General features: G+C 42.9%; 1 protein-coding gene across 1 annotated transcript; it reads right to left on the minus strand.

Moving 5' to 3' along the window:
• Positions 1 to 10797: 10797 nt before the first annotated feature.
• PIF1 (PIF1 5'-to-3' DNA helicase) lies at positions 10798 to 17406 on the minus strand. The gene is made up of 10 exons (XM_009333846.1): positions 17364 to 17406; positions 17114 to 17267; positions 16445 to 16559; positions 16265 to 16371; positions 15736 to 15875; positions 14955 to 15061; positions 14066 to 14153; positions 13296 to 13441; positions 11546 to 11737; positions 10798 to 11236 (listed from the first exon to the last, which is right to left on the minus strand). Exons 2-10 carry the CDS (start codon positions 17155 to 17157, stop codon positions 11180 to 11182), a joined length of 996 nt encoding a protein of 331 aa, XP_009332121.1. The 5' UTR covers positions 17158 to 17267; positions 17364 to 17406; the 3' UTR covers positions 10798 to 11179.
• Between the last annotated feature and the right edge of the window lie 6 nt (positions 17407 to 17412).

Consider the following 17412-nt stretch of genomic DNA (forward strand, 5'->3'; position numbering starts at 1 on the left):
ATTTGAGTACTGAAAATAAAGCCAGGAGGGATATCTATGTCTTTTCCTCTTTTCTGCAGCTGGCTGAGCAAGCTTTCCTGAACAGGAAGTGATCTTGTTACAAATTTAATCAATGTTGTATTTAGTGGGCCCACACATTTTTCTGTATTTTCACTGGCTATTACTGTTTTCAAACAGCTGTTAGTGAAAACTGCAAGAAAAAATACATTCTGATAATCTAATTCTTTCATATATAGCTTCTCACATGCTTTGACATAAATGTGTCTTGTAAGAAATTGAAGGAAAAAGAATAATTAGAAAATAAACATAAGATTCTTAGAATGAACAGCTTTCTCTAGTATAAAAGAGAACTTAATAGTGGTGCCATTAAAGTTTGTATGTGATTAATATTTACTGTGGATCATAAAACTGCATGTAAACACTTGTGCAAAACTCCCATTGATACCTACAAGGGATGTTTACATGTCATTTAGTCATAACATTCACACTTTGCAGAGGAGCTAATTAGTAAATTGATAAACTACATTGAGACTACACTTGCTTAGCTTAAAATATACGTAGTAAATGTCTTAACACTGGTTATTTCTGACCAGACTGAAGATAGCACAGCTTACTCTGTGCATCCAGGCTCCCAGTTGCAGTCCATACGAGTCTCATCCACCTTGCCCAGTAGCTAGGGCCCCAACTGCAACTCAAAGAGAAGGACAGCCAAACCCAAGAGAATGTATGTCTCTTTCTAAGCACTAGTCACATTAAACAACTTAAAGAAAGGGGTTTAAATGATGCATTTGAAAATGAAATGTGATATGACAATTATGCTTCTCTTCAGCTGGTGTGCAGGGAAAATATCTGATAAACTAAAGATGAGCAAATTTAAGATAGATCAGGTAAAAAGTTCTTCTGACTGTAGTCAAAGAAACTGGACACAAAATATTTGCAGAGCTTTTTAAAAAAAAAAAAGTGCAGTAATTAGATCTGGTGTAGCTGTGTTGATGTGTGTGTTTCAAGGATACTGTAATCTCATCTTTCAGGGAAGGAGGTTCCAGCTTGCAAAAAAATCAACAAGGAATCTACCCCTCTTCCCTGAACAAGTGTCCCTTCTCTCTGAGTGACTTAGATAGACATATTCATAGAAGGGCAGTCCTTCATTCTCTGAATAATCAGACTATAAAACAGTAGGCATTGCTAAGAGCAAGAAATCAAACTTGATGGCCTGATGCAATATGGCAATTCCTACAGCCCTACTAGTAGTTCATGTCCATACAAAGTCCTTCAAATAGCTCGATAAGAATTCTACACTCCCTCGGATATTTCCGTCAACAGAATTTGCATAGCATGCAATATTTATTACATCCTTCAGGCATTCCACGTGACTTGTCTCACACTGGCGTCTGTACAGGTCTAGGTGCATGTCACATTCCCTGAGAGGTTATGAAGGAACCCCTTGGCAAAGGAGCTCCAAGAGGCAGTCAAGGGACTAAGTATCAAAAGGTTTAGTTAGGATTGCACTGAGACTGTAAGATATTATGAGTTAGCTCTGTGAAAATACCTGTTCAAGGCAAAAATTAAGACACAGCAGACATTCCATATTAAGGAACAGTCTGGCACACTGGTAGCTAATTGACAGTTAATGTTTAGCATATTTGTAGAATGGAACATAAGGAAACAATTAAGCCTCCATACTGCTTATAAGCTGTAGAACTGATTTTTGAAAATCTTATCTTATATGATAGAAAATAACAGCAGCTTCCAGCCTGCTATCAAAGTTTATGCAGCTAAAGTAGGCAATGCAGTTTTCTTCTGACAGTATGTCACTTGCATAGCATTTAAGATCAAAAAGTGCATTCTCCCCCTGCTTTTATCATCAATTATCTTCTTTTTAATGAAACTGCATGTTTTAGAGACAGAAAACAATCCTACACTTTTTAAAAAGTGAACACAACAGCAGCTGTTTACTTTGGAGTGTTCAATAATATCAGATCAACTTCTCTTCCCTCCAAAAGAAGAGCTGGGTTTTAAAGTCTATTCCCCGAGAAGCATTTTCTATCAAAATACTCGTTAGGTAGCATTTTTTCCCCTCAGATGTTGGAAAATATACAAAAAAATATTGAAAAAAAATGTAGCTTTCTTTTCGCTATAGAGAGCATACTGATTTGGGGTTTTAGCACAACTAAATTATCTTTGAAATATGGAGATGTCTCTGATTGGAACTCCAAAATAAACAAGGAACCCGCAGCCAAACCCCACAGAAAGAAAAAAAAAAAAAAAAAAGGAGATATAAAGCAGTTATCTCCCCTGTCAGCATGCTAAGCAAAGAATTCACCCTTGATTTCCAGCAAATATTTCAGCGAGAGCAAGATGAGGTCTTTATGAACTGAGAGGTAAAGATGAAATACGCTCCATCGACTGTGCTCTGGAAATAAAATGAAAGGACTCCATTCTTGTAAAAGTAAACTAGATCCTTTTGAAGAAAAGGGAGCATTGCAGAATCTAAATTCATTTCCTTTGCAATATTCTCTCCTCTATTTAGGCTCCATACTAATTGTTACCTCTTCCCTTTTGGTAAGTTTTATCAAGTTTTCTGCATTTTTTTCCACTTGTTCGGGCTGAAATCTATTAATACATAACCAGCCTCTGGACATATCATCATCTTATTGTGTATTCTATATACCTACATGTAGCATCTACCTTTTGTCACCTCTTAAATGTCCTGGAAATACCTTTTTCTTCCCCCCACCTCAAAAAGTCCACCGTAGCAAAACATACTACGTGAGTGCCAAAAAAGATATACCAAAACATGTTTGGTAGGTTTTATTCTGTTCCAAAAAGTTGTCTACGCTGTAGTCTGGACAGCATGTGCAAGGTATCCGTCCCTAGCCGTGACTTTTTTGGGGAGTACCTTATTATCACCTCATTGGACTGGTATGCATCTAACAAGGGTTAGAGTCATTTGGCTGCCTTCAGCACTAGCTTCACCGTAATGATTCCTAACGGCTTCTAAACAGACTTCATGTCCATCTGGTGCCCCAAGGTGAACTGACAAACTCATTCTGCGGCAGGGAACAGGGCCAGCAGCTCCTTTTTTAATTTGAGCTTATCTCCCTTCTGTGCCCATCAAAGCACAGCAAGCTCTACTGAACTGGCTTTGCCTCGGTGCTGCTTCTAGTCCTCCTTCCTAGGCATCATTACTTCTATTGTTATACTTCTAGCCATTCCACAGTAAAACTGAAGGTGCTAAAGGATGGTACTGGTCTTGTGACTTCCCCTGCTCTTTCAGGTACTTTTTGACCACACTAGATCTCTTAATTATCACAAAGGCCCATAAGTGTATTGAATCTAGAAACATACTCACTATCTACTTCGCCTACATGCCTTGAGCTGGACGTATTCCTAATGATTCAGTTTCTCTGGTTCTAGACATAGTTCTTCAGATGTCACATGCTCTCTTCATCTTCAGTTTTTGATACAGCTTTCACCTTAGCTTGATGCCCTGCTCCCAGCATCCTATTTGGAGTTGTTACAACTTGGTACAGTACTGAATTCTTTCTTCATTGAGGTCTCCTTCTGCTGCAGAGAAAGCAATATCAAATGTAGTCTTTGTGCTTCAGGTTCCCTCTACCCCTAGTTTTCGTTGACAGTGAAATGCCTCGAGTCACACTGTTGGCCTGAAATCATAGAATCATTAAGGTTGGAAAAGACCTCTAAGATCATCAAGTCCAACAGTCAACCCAACACCACCATGCCCACTAAACCATGTCCCTAAGCGCCTCATCTACCCGTCTTTTAAATACTTCCAGGGATGGTGCCTCACCCACTCCCCTGGGCAGCCTGTTCCAATGTTTAACCACTCTTTCAGTAAAGAAATTTTTCCTCACGTCCAATCTAAACCTCCCCTGGCACAACTTGAGGCCATTTCCTCTCATCCTATCGCTTGTTACTTGGGAGAAGAGACCGACACCCACCTCGCTACAACCTCCTTTCAGGTAGTTGTAGAGAGCGATGAGGTCTCCCCTCAGCCTCCTTTTCTCCAGGCTAAACAACCCCAGTTCCCTCAGCCGCTCCTTATAAGACTTGTTCTCCAGCTTCGTTGCCCTTCTCTGGACACGCTCCAGCACCTCAACGTCCTTCTTGTAGTGAGGGGCCCAAAACTGAACACAGTACTCGAGGTGCGGCCTCACCAGTGCCGAGTACAGGGGCACAATCACTTCCCTAGTTTTTGTTTGGTTTTGTTGTTTGTTTTTGTTTGGTTGGGTGGTTTTTTTTTTGCCTTTTTTTTTTTTAAAGAACATCTTCTGAAACCCATAGCAAAGGTTGTCAAGGGGCTGATGCTTCTTTTTCATATTAGTGTCCTGATCCCAAAACTTAGCGCTGTAAGATGATCTATACTTTACAGAAGTACTGAATGAGCATTATATTTATGACTTTTTGCCTGATGTTTCTGATGTGTTATATTTTATGGAAGCCCTTGATGACACTCCCAGGACAAGTGTCAAAATCTGATTATCATTTCTTTTGACAATATTTCTATTAAAATAGGTAGGTCATCAGAAACAATATTTTTTACTTTGTACTTTTTTGAGATCTGGAAGTGCACAAGACTACACAGCAATCTGTCGAAAGTAATATTCTCTCTCTAACACAAACTTGTAATTGTTTGTATACTGGGTAATTTTTATCCTTTATTTTTTTAAAAAAAGGAAGATGTATAATATTTGTCCAAAAGTTCAGCTGACAGCAATAATTATGGCTAATGAAGACAAAGGGACAACATTTTATGAAAGTTTGTAATTTTGACCTGACTGAATCATCTGATGTGTTCTATTTGCAGTGTGGATTTTATGTTAAAATAGCCATAGCTTGCTACTATCACAAGTAAAATGGTTAAGGTTATTGTAAGGTCTCTTTCATCTGGAGAGAAGACATGTAAAAAACAAACTATTTTAAAACTTCCTTCTTTATTATTAAATTCATTCCGGTAACATCCCTCTGCCTAATGCATTATGCATTGAAATTCTGGCAATTAAATACTAGCTCATTGCTCAAGATTCAAGACCTATTTTAAAAATTTACTTTGTATTGCAAAGTGTCAGTTGAAAGTACCTTGTGTTATTATGGTAAAATATTTTATTACAAGATGTCCCACTAAACCAACACAAACATGAAGGTAGCTTACCTGGAATGTTTTCACAGAACAACTTAAAGACCAAGATGATCATTACGTATGACTTCCAAGATAAATTACAAATTTTAAAAGCTATTTTTTAAACCAAGTTATTCTTATATTAATCCACATAAGTGTTTTTCATGTTTGATTTATTATATTCAGTAAGTCTGTCCAGGCTTCAGCTGGAGATATTAAAAGATATGTGTTGCCTTGCTTTTGTGAATTATTAACTACTGGAATAGTCTTAAGAAGCTTTACTTATGTTTTTACTTTAATGTCTAGCATCATCTGCAAAATACATTATATCCTCTCTAAGCTGATATTTGATGATAGGGAATCACAGATCTTTCAATAAGCAAAGCAGGATCCAGAATCTTTGAAGACCTGGACTAACTCCCCCCAACAGAAAGTCTGGGCAAATCCCCCTATAATTCTCAGGGTCTTAATAATAACTCAAAAAAAAAAAAAAAAAGAATGTTATGTACCTACAGAAAACTGATACAGCCTAGTGACTTGGGAAGAGCAGATGGAAGGTGTGATTCATATACATATTCACCTACCTGTTGATAAAAACTATATATTTTAAGAAATAAGAGAAAAAAACCTAAAATGTCAAACTTCATATGATAAAAAAGTAATAAAATCTTAATCAAATTCCTGTCAGAGGCATCTTTATCACAGCTCTACCTTCTTGCAAAAAGGTGGTAATAAACAATTTAGTAAAAACATGTGTTATGGTTACATTTGGAACATTACAGGCTTAATTCAGTTGCCCGCACATAGGCACGTGATACCACTTAAGATGCTCTTGGTGCCTACCTAGCCTCCAGCTGCCATCCCAGAAGGCCCCACATAGGTTTTGTGTCACATCTGACAGCCCTCTGTATCAACAGCATAAGAAATTTTAAAAAACTTCAGATGGTGCAGTATTCAATAATTATAAGTGAAGAAGTTTACTCTTAGACTTGTTATCAACTTATTTTACTTGTATAACCAGATTTCATAAATTATATACTAGTCAGTAGCTTAGCTAAAAAATTCCATCCAACAACCTTATAATCTGTAATAGAAACAAGCATAAAATAATCATACAGGAAATAGCGAGACAGATTTTACACATCTAAATGCTATCTCTAGTAATTCAGGTCTTTTCTCATACTAATAATAGAACTGCTTAGATTTAGCAGCAGAAGACAATTGCACATCATGGATTGGCATAATACAAAATGAGAAAATATCTGTAAGAAAAATGACATTATTAGCATTCATAGCATAGACTATAATGGACCGTATTTCCATTAGTTAAGAGTAGCATTTGTTTGATCTATTCAGAGCAATTCTGGATAGGAAGATCTAATTCATGGACACAATCTTATTACAGCATCTGAGACCAACAGGACTATTGCTGCCTTTCCTGCGCACCACAGGACTTCTGGGTACAGACTGTAAGGACACATTCATGTTTAATTATTATGAAAATGTCACATAAAGAATGAGAAGGAGTTAAATCACTGTACAAAGATTTAAACCGGAAGCTGGTAAGGTTTTAATAACACTCTGTGTGTGACTTATGCTTCCAATAACACAAATGCATTATGAAGCTTTAGCTGGTATACAATAGTTTCTTATGGCTTAAGGTATTTGAAAAGAGAATGGCTATACTTTGTGGTAACAGAAATACCAATTATGAATCAAACTTGTAGTTTAATTCACTTAATTATGGCTTTTGCCTTAACTTAACCGCAGCTATGTTTAAATACTTTTTCTTCAGTTTGTGAAAGTGGAGAGACAATATTCATTTCCTCATATTTATTGGAGTACAGTAATGAAATCCCAGCCATTCGCTGCACTGCCACGCGCCCTCTTGGCGTGCCCCTCATTTTAGCTAGACTCCAGCCGTACTGCAGGCCATCTCCTACCTCTGCCTCCTGCCATCTGCCACATGAAAATGGCGGTTCCTCCGTCACTGGCCATTTCCCTTCTTACCTACCACAGCACCTCTCGCCTTACCTCTGTATCCCAGGATATCCAACAATGCATATGTTACGAGCATCTACAGGAGAGGGAAGAGAGGCAATTTTGAAGGAAGCTAACACACTTGATACTTGGTGTATCAGGTGCCCATGCCCAGGTGTTGGCAGGAATCGCTTGTGAGGAGAGGTCAGGGCTGCTCCATGCCTGACACGGCTGGTTCCAAACACTTCCAGACAGTTCCACAGCAGCCCCACCGCAGGGCACAGCTGAGCCCATCACCAACACTGGTGGGGCCTCTGTGGTAACAAGATTTAAGAAGGGGGAAACTGCATGGCTGTGAGGAGCGAGGAAAAAACTGTGAGAGATGAGCCCTGCAAGCACCCAGGTCAGAGAAGGAGGAGCAGCGCCGGGTGCCCCTGGAGAGACCACGGTGGAGCAGATTTTTTTCCTGAAGGACTGAAGCCTGTGGAGAAGATCCACGCTGGGGCAGGGGAAAAGCGTGAGCTCTAGGTTGTGTAAGCTGAGAATAGCACGTGTACTTGCTCCGTCAGAAGACCTGTGAATTGTCCCTGAAAAAATCCAACCTGCTAAGACCCCCTTGCCTCAGCAGGCGAGAACAACAGCATCACCGGACATTTTGACGATGGTTTGTGGTGGCCTCATGTAAAAAGTTGCTTGCTCTTCAGATTCTTCTTCATTTTACCTACTAATGAAGAGAGGATGAGCAGCTCTGTTCTTCCAGTACAGTCACTGCAATAAAAAAAAGTTTAAAAAAATCCTATTTTGGTGTACTGGGTTCTAGCTACAGGCTAGTTAACATCCCTCTGCAAGAAAATTAACATATTAAGGAGTATTTGGAAGAAGAAGGGATTTTTATTGTATTACAAGATTTTTACCTCATATATATGGAAGCATTATTCTGTTAAAAAAAGGCCTCATCCCAATCTTGACTGCAGGGGAGCCATGACAGAGCCTGACAGCTCAGATTTGTCCTGACTGCTTCTTTTAGGATTTAAATAGCAGTCTTCAGCCTCAGCCCCCATCCCTACATCTGTTTTAGCTGGAAGTGAGCGAGAACATCCAAAATTTACACGGACGGACCCCTTTTGGCCTCAGGACAGCTGCCAACCCTTCAAGATCCACTGCTGTTCTGCTCCCGCTGCTCCACCTCTGAGAAGGCAACCACAATATTTCATGTACATTTAATACTAACATGAAATATTTATTACCCTTTCCAGCTTTAAGTTCTGCTTAGCATTTTATCTCAAACCTCAAATTGGCACCAAAAAAACCCATACAACTGGAAAGATTTCAGTCCCTAAACACATGAAAGCTGCAGTTAAGCGAGTTGCTTCACAAGATTACAATTAAAAGTTTATTTGTATTGTACATAATCAACCCTCTTACACTCTAAATTATCTTGCCATTACAGTGGTACAGGAACTTTTAAAGAGATGTTAAAAGATTTGAACCTGCATTATCTCATTAGTCTTATGCAATCTGTCAATAAATCAATGTATTGTGTATGACTGGAAGTGCCTGGCATATTCTTCCTAACTGTCTACCCCAACAGTAAAACTCACTTTAACATCCCTGAGCATTTCAGACCCCACACCTCAACCTCCGATGCAACACAAAGCCCTCATACTGCGGTGTCCTACCTCTAGAAACCCACAAGAGTGCAAACTGGCCCCAGCCTAGCCCACTGGCCAAGCATACAGACTTTTGGGTTACCCATCAGTCTTCCCTGCCTGCACAGACAGCCTTGTCCCCGACAGTTAGGGCACCCACAGACTGACCACCTGCGCAAGGGGCATGAGGGGAAGATGGACACGACGTCAGCAGATGGTCTGTAGAACAAGGTGAACAAAAGCAAAAACTCAATGGACAACAAAGGTGGAAGATGCATGTTGAGGCCCAGCTGGAACGATATAGGCGCAGCACAGAGCCTCAGCCAGGACACCCACTGCAAAAAAAATGCTGCAGGGTAGGACTGATGTGCAGCCGAGGGAACAAGAGATGTCCAAGGAAAGGCTGGGGCCAGCCTGCCACACCTGCACTCCATGTGTGCTGCCACAGGAGGAAAGGGCTGAACCTGAGCACCCCCATGCTCACGGTCACCCCAACTGGGTACTGCCACCCCGTCAGCTGGGGGACACAGCCTGCAGGCTGGGTGGGGACAGCTGCAGCAGCTCCCCTGTGAGTGCCAGGCTTCAATGGAGTCAGGCCCTCACCCAGGTCTGGTGGGGGCTCTGGGAGCTGCAGGCCAAGGAATCACACCTCAATGCTCATCTGCCCCAGCAGTGATGCTTTAGCATGCGAGCACCCTCCTTCCCAGGGGTGTGGGCATGGGAAGGTTATTTTTCATTTCCTCCCCAAGGTGGACAAAGAGTTTAAGTCCAGCTCAAAGAATTGGAAGGTCTTATTTAAAAAAAAAAAAAAACAAACAAAACAAAACACACAAACCCAAACAAGTTTCACACACAGAGTCTGAAAGACCAGAGGTAGTGCCAGGAACAGCTTGCAGCGTGAGGGGAAGGGTCTCACATTCCACAGACTCCAGCCCCAGCTTCAGGTACTTCCATTTACTCCCCACCAGACTTCTTTGAAGAAACAATGTGCCGATATATTAAGGACCCCTTCTTAGAGTAAACACCTCTGAATAATTCTCACACTTCTGCCTTCTACTATTGCTTCCTCCAAAACTCTACCCCTCAAGCCCAGAAAAAACAAACCCCACTTAAAAAACACATTTTGAAATCCTACCGAAATCTGGTTTCTGTTATGTTAATCACTGGCTAGTCAACACCCTTCCCTGGCTTTAAGGAGAGCAGCTGTCAAGAAGTGGCCTTCAACTCGCTCAAACTGCAGAGGCTTTGTCACAGAGACACTCCCCTGCAAAAGGCGAGTTCCAGCTGGATGTTGATATTTCACATTATTCCCGCATGTTAAACATTTAAAAATATACAAGTTAAAGCTTTAAGCAATGTGCTAAAATACAAAGACCAAGGCTTCTCCTTTATTAAGGAGAAAAAGGCTTCAAAAAGACAGTATATTAGTTCTGCTCATCTCTGCTTTTGCTGAAACAGGAAGTTACAGCTCACTTGCCCATTATTCCCTATTGCACATTCAGCTTCCACCTTATAGTCAGACGCGTTGTTTCCAGCAGAAACTCCCTCCCATTTGAGTGAGCCTCATACGTTTAAACAAGAGGGGCTCCCACCAGCACCCATCTCCCCTCACTCCCTTCTTTCTAACGGGGTAATGGATCATCACAATTCTTGTAGTTCCATAATTACGGGTATGAGATGTAGGACTTCCTCCTATTTTTAAAACAGTGCCAGCTCATCTCGGAAGGTTAAAAAACTAAAAATCACATCTTATTGTATGCAACAGACTAATAAAAAGGCTATGTATCAACATAACAGACAATGTATAACTCTTACAGTTCTGCTTGTGGAGGAAGTTATGCAAAGCCTCCTAGTGTTAAGCATCTGGAAGGCAAGAACACCCCAGGATGCTATGAAGTGATAGCCCAGCTCCTGGCAGCTCCTCGCTTGCAGGAGAATCAAGCATGTATTCCAGATACTTAGCACTGTTTTCCCTTGTGTCAGCAGCTCTTGTAAACAGGTACAATCCATCCAGGCAAAGAGGACACACATCTTCCATCTCTCAACCGTGGTATACTTGAAGAAAGGCGCATAAGTTTCAGTCTACATATGTGGAGAATAAAATGCAGCCAGGCAGACAGGACAGAACTATAGGAAGGTCCCTCAGGCATGTCCTTGTTCAGTCATTTTGTTTGCTACAATTGCTTCTGTGACACAGAAGTACTCAAGGCTGTGGGCCCAGAAAGGGGCTACAGAAGCCTTCCAAATTCCTGAGGCATGAGACAGGGATACTTCTACACATTCAGAGTCAGCTGAACGAAGCAAATATCTAAAAAAATTCTTTTGACTTTATCCATGTTAAATACACTCAATAGCAAGATCGCTGCAACTCAGTCTGTGCTGATGTCTCACAGAGGCCAGAAGAGCATTCTCAGCTGCATTTCCAGTTCTCCTTCTCATCAGCACCTGAATGGGTGTGTAGTGAATCCTGGGGGGGGGGAGAAAGAAAAATAGAAGAGATTTCTTGTGTGCCCACTTCCCCTTCAGTCCTTACTGCAAGAGGAGGATCAAAGAATCCCAACCCATCCTTTCACCCGCAGGGCCAGGTGACATTATACAATCCCAACACTACAGTAGATATTTTGCCACCAAGAGCTGCCCCACCACATTCCCTCTCCTGCCACTACAAGTTTTAAATTTGAATGATCTTGCTTAGGAAGAAAGAGTAGCATCTCAGTGCTAATATCTCATCCTGGTTGCACAAGGCAGGCTTTGCTAGCACAGGATTTTTCTTTACCTGGGTTAGAAGTTGATGATGTCTCAGCTGTCTATAGAACTGCAACACAAAAGGATCAGCTCTCACTACTTTCGGATCAAAATCCAGAACACGGAGACCTGCAAGGCTACGGGCTCGGGAGAGGGCTACATAAGCCTGCCCACTTTCAAAGACACGAGACAGGGAGATTTCCACACAATCTAAAGACATGCCCTATCAAAGACACAGAGAAGTTTGTTACAGAACAAACAAAAACACTGTGCTGTATCAACACTAACCTGTTGTCCCAGTTTCGGCTGGGATGGAGTTAATTTCCTTCCTAGTAGCTGGTACAGTGCTGTGTTTTGGGTTTAGTACCAGAATAACGTTGACAACACACCGATGTTTCAGTTGTTGCTAAGTGGTGCTTACACTAGTCAAGGACTTCTCAGCTTCCCACGCTCTACCGACTGAGAAGGCTGGAGGTGCACAAGAAGCTGGGAGGGGGCACAGCCAGGACAGCTGACCCCAACTGGCCAAAGGGACATTCCATACCGTGTGACGACATGCTCAGTACATAAACTGGGGGAAGCTGGCCGGGGGGGCCGCTGCTGGGGGACTGGCTGGGCATCAGTTGGCAGGTGGTGAGCAATTGCATTGTGCATCACTTGCTTTGTATATTCTTTTATTATTATTGTTATTATTACTATTTTATTTCAATTATTAAACTGTTCTTATCTCAACCCACGAGTTTTCTCACTTTTGCTCTTCTGATTCTCTCCCCCATCCCACCGGGGCAGGGGGGGAGAGTGAGCAAGCAGCTGTGTGGTGCTCAGTCACCAGCTGAGTTTAAACCACAACACCTGTCCTGTGCATCTGTCAAAGGTACCATCCTTGGTGTATGGCTTGATTAAAAAAGAAAGGAAGTATCTTCTTTGACTATGTAACTGATTAAAAGATGGGAATCGGTAGAAAGAAAAGGACAGTTTTCCACTCTCAGGAAACTGCTAGCAGACAGTAGGGTCCACTAACTAATTCCAGTGAGCCTCTTATTGTGTGAAACACCACAAATCCCGTATAATCAACACAGCAGGGAAAGAAATCCTGCTGTTTTCACTCCTAGTAATTAACTGGAGCTGCTGCCAGTCTCAAGCAGTCCTCAAGGCAGACCATCTGAGACAGAGTTTGGGTTAGGCCTGGCCAGCCTTGTCCGCACCAAGAGTCATCCCAGGAGGCAGCAGAACTTACAACATGGCCTGGTTTAAGCAGTGGCATGGGAACAAACTCACAGGTCTAATACCAAGACAAGTATTTATCAAAGCGTATGAAGTCTTCTGGAAAGGTAGGAACTGTATTAGTTACATTGAAAAGACCCAACCCTCACCACCAAAGGAGGAGTCCAGCCCGAAGAGCACAGCTGTGACTCCTGCAGCTTCCTCAGGTACACTGCAAACCTCAGCATCACTAATGCTGATGATTACCAGGGAAACACTCCCCTGATCAGCCCACAGCAGTAAATAACACTGCTTTATAGTCTAACACCAACTATGCAGATGGCAGCACCCTTATGGAAACTCTAGCCATATTGCTAGCCCATCCTTCACCCTATAGACAAGCATCACAAGCAGAAGAGGTGCTGCCTTCTCTGCAGCTAGACACACATATTCTAGAGGTCCCCCACAACAAGGGCCTTTCAGTTTTGCCTCTTGTTTTACCAGCAATGCAAGCTCACCCATGAAATAAGGCTTTTGATGGCATAAAAGTCTAGAGACAGCTGTATAAGAACACCCACCTGACTCTTGTGAATGGAAATGGCCCATGCCAATTTTAAAGGCAACTGTTGACGACTCAGATGAACTCCTGATGGCCCTTTGAAGACCCATTTTTCCATTTTGATGACCTGTGTGACCCCACAGAGAAACCTCACCTTAGGCAGCCCTGTAGGAGTGGGAGCAGGTGAGAAACAGGGATATATTCCTAATGCTCAATAGCCAGAAAGCCAGCAGCCTAAGAACACTTTCTTTTTTTTCCTCCTTCCCCATGTCAGTCTTTCATGAATTTTAGGGCTGCATTAAAAAAAGAAAATCCCACACCAAAAAAAAAAAAACCAACTAAACCCCCCCACAGTAAATAAGGTGTCCTGAAATGATATTTGGGACCTACTTAAGGAGGAGAATTAAAATCAGGTAATTTATCAGTTGAGATGCAGGAAAAAATACACATTGCAGGTGGCAAAACATTATTCTCTGAGAAAAACAAACAAACAAAAAACCACCAAGAAGTGCTTCAACAGAACAGACAAGAAATGCAAACGAGCATACACGTTTAGAGAATAAAGAAAAGCAAACACAAGAGGCCCTCAAGATAGCTACAGCCGATGCAGCACATGACATCACAGCTTATGAGCGCCCCAAGCCTCCCACTGCAGAGAAGACTTCCTCCCTGCTTTCCTTCAAATTATTCTTACAAAGCAGTAAACAATTAACAAGTCATCCGCTGTCAATGATAACTTGTTTTGGATTTTTCCTCTTCCTTCAACAAAAGATCAAAAAGCTTACTTACCCTTCTGTTCACTTTCAAATCCTACAACAACTCCTCGCGCCCCATTCACCAGCCCTTGAGACACATCCAGATTCTTAGCTAGCATCACCTACAGAGAAAAAGAAAAATCCTTTAGTGCACTGGCTTTACAACCTGTTCAGCCACCCTGCAGCTAAGCTTCTAGCCAGGAAGCATAAGCAGAGCAGGCTGATAAGGCCACAGCCACATCATCCTATTGCAGGATAGAGCACTGTCTCCAATTTGATTGAAATTATTTCACAGCCTTTCCTTCCTAGGATTCCCAACTACATCATTCTGCAGCACTGAACACTTCACTTGAGCTGCTTCTGTCCACAGCTGTGAGCTCAGATCCGCCTTCCCTAAATACCAACAAGCCTAGACATATATAGATTCCGGGAACACCTAAGGAACAATTTCCCAAGGCAAACAGTACTGCTGCTAAGCACAATCCTGCATCCTTTCCACTCTGACAGCCCTAGCTCACAGCAAGGTGCCCAGTCCTGCAAGTTTGGCAAGCTGTGCCGTACCCTTACACGTCAGGAGGGCTGCTGTACCTGGAGCTGAGACCACAGGCAAGGACTGCCTGTGCTCTCTGCTACCTGGAAGCTTCTAAACCCGATTGAAAACGCGTGTCAAAGTCATAGCAGTCACCACTGTCCACGAGACACGGACCTGCATTCAAATCAGACTAACTCTCTGTCTGGACAAGATTCCAAGCAGAAAAGATGCAAAGATTGGGACAGAGTCTTCTGTATAGAATGTCTATGCCAGGCCAACAGAATCTGCATTCTATACATTAATCTGCTGTATACATTTATCTGCAATTCCTTTATTTTTCTTATGCCATTTGATCTGCTGGTCTTTCACAAACGTACGTACACACACTCACCTGAGCTCCAAGCTTTAGCTCAACTCTACCACCCACAGGACACTGAGCATCAATTAACTTCACTAGCATTGGGTCGCTGTCCAAAGCCTCAAAAGTGCGCACTTCTCCTGTTAAGGAAAGAAAGATGTGACAAATTGCAACCATTGAACATATTCCACACAGCACAGCAGGAGGCTCAACATTTATTTCTAACAGCAATTCCTCTTTTAATATCCATTCTGCTCTGCTGATAGGACGTCTTCACACAAACCTTGTCACATCTAACAGCAGAAAGCCTCTCTTCCCAACATAAGTCCCAGAGCATGAGAAGGCTCAGGAATCAAAGGCCAGCAGTAAATAAGAACTGAGCAGTCACCATTTTGAGCATATGACCAGTTTCACTTGCTGCCAACACCAGATCTCCAAAGAGGACTAAGAAAGAATCCTAGGGCCAGACAGGGAGGCAGAAATGAAACAGCCCTTAAATCAAGTCGTGGCTGGATAGAGCACGGCCTTTCTGAGATGCTACAGAAAGAAAAAGCAGGGGTATGGAGGCAATAATGACCCACCCTACCTCACAGCAAGCAATGAGCTCGCTGTTTATTACACACCAAGAGGTAACTGGATTTTTAAGCAAAAAGCTGTGAAGTTTTTCCCCAGGCAGCTCAACTCCCAACACACACAACTTGGACTGATGCTGCTGTGCATGACAGAACACCGGTTCCTCCTGACAACACAGTATCCCCATTGCATCCACTCAGAGCTCAGCCCCAAATCCAGCAGCTTCCTCCAAGGCGTTCACCTGATAGTTGTTGCAAGCGTCTCTCATTAGTTATTTCTACATCATCTTTATGGGTGCAGAGCCGCGTAGCCAGGATCCCATCACGCTCAGACCTGTTAGCAGCGGTCTGTGTCAGCAGTCTGGTAACCTCCTCTGTGCACCTGGTAACCAGGAAAAGGGGGTTATTGCTTAAAGTGATCAGGTACAGGTCTTGAGCAGCAGTAACCTCCATGCAGCTGGATCAGGCTGTGCAAGCCCCAGGTCTCCAGAGAGAAGGACAGGGAAATATAACTACACAAAGTTGGAGAACAGTGCAAGCGTGTACCCCAGCCCTGCCCTGGCCACTGCCAGCTCGGGATCCATCGAATTCCTTAGCAGAAATTGCAAAGAGGGACCCTAGAAAGGGTCCTTCCTTACCAGAGCAGCATATATAAAACCTGCTTACGTTACCTAAAGCATTTATAGCTATTGCCCCCAGTCATACATTCCTGATAGAATACACAGAGAAGTGACAACCCGCTCTTTACTAGACAGCTGAGTTTCTCCTCACCTGCCTAAACGGACTGCACTCAGGAGTGAGACAAAGGTCTTGTCGGTCTGTCTCCGCACTTCAGTCAGCTCCATGTTTATGTGGATGCATTTCCTCCAGCTTTTTGCCTGGCAAATCATTTTCTTGTTAAGAAAGAGGCAGACTTGAAGTACGAGAATGAGTTTAGGGACAGTTTTGTACCTGGAAGCAGAACTTGGTTTCTTCATTAGCCTTACAGACTGGGGGTAGCTGCAAGAAGTCCCCACAGATGATTAGCTGAATTCCTCCAAAAGGCTCATCCCGTTTTCTGACTGCCCTGAAAGGGAGGGAAGAGAGAAGCAGCTTTGAATGCCCTCCAGGACCTGGACATAGTCAGGTCTCAGAAGTTACTTCTTAGTCTGTCAGTACATCCAAACTTACACCACCTGCAGTAAAAGATTATCCTCAGCCTTGTCAGAGGAGCTCAAATAATTAAGCAGTGCTATTACGTGACATTAAGTTTGCTTTGCTTACCCACCCTAGATGTCATTACCAGTCTTGGTTCTTTGGTAGCTGCTATACTACAACTGCTTCTCTCTGCAAGAGAGAACTGCTGGGCACAGCATAAACAGCTGTATTCTGGACTCAGCTCTGTAGATAACACTTGCCTCCGGAGATGAAAACAGCAGCCAGAACAGCTGCAGCTGGGGAACGGGACATGATCAAAACTTATCTCAAGATAGAGGCCTGCCCAGATGCTGGCTGTGATTTCACGCTTCCTTCCTATGCCACCGGTTGCCTTGTATCTGTTCACATAACCAGAGGAAGGAAGCAGCCTGGAAATTTAGGGAAACTCATTTCTGTTAGTTGTTTAACCTGGCAATCGCTCACCTCGCCACTGCCTCCAGTCTGTCAAAGAACTTGCCATCCACCATCGAGATCTCATCGATAATTAAGTGCTGACAGGCCAGCCAGTGCTGGCGCACCCCAGGCCTCTCTGCCAGCTGAATACACTGTTCCAGTGGTGCCTTCCCAGAGCCAATCCCTGGCAGGGGAGAAGAAAGCAAAGCTTTGGGAAGCTCCTGACTTTTTGGGAAGGGAGCGAGACCTCCCAGCCCCTCGCTGCCAGGCAGACCGTTACCTGCAAAGGCGTGGAGAGTGGTGCCACCGACGTGGCAAGCCGCCACTCC

The sequence above is a fragment of the Pygoscelis adeliae genome, unplaced genomic scaffold (assembly GCF_000699105.1).
Source record: "Pygoscelis adeliae isolate BGI_AS28 unplaced genomic scaffold, ASM69910v1 Scaffold10, whole genome shotgun sequence".
Classification (NCBI taxonomy): Eukaryota; Metazoa; Chordata; class Aves; order Sphenisciformes; family Spheniscidae; genus Pygoscelis; species Pygoscelis adeliae.

What these genes read in the sequence shown, in the direction of transcription:
- PIF1 (XM_009333846.1), bottom strand. Translation starts at nt 17,157, where the DNA reads ATGGTGGATGGCAAGTTCTTTGACAGACTGGAGGCAGTGGCGAG. An exon ending in AGCTAAAGCTTGGAGCTCAG is followed by an intron (nt 14,154 to 14,954) that starts GTGAGTGTGTGT and finishes TTTTCTCTGTAG; the next exon opens with GTGATGCTAGCTAAGAATCT. An exon ending in TTTCCATTCACAAGAGTCAG is followed by an intron (nt 11,738 to 13,295) that starts GTGGGTGTTCTT and finishes TGTCTTTGATAG; the next exon opens with GGCATGTCTTTAGATTGTGT.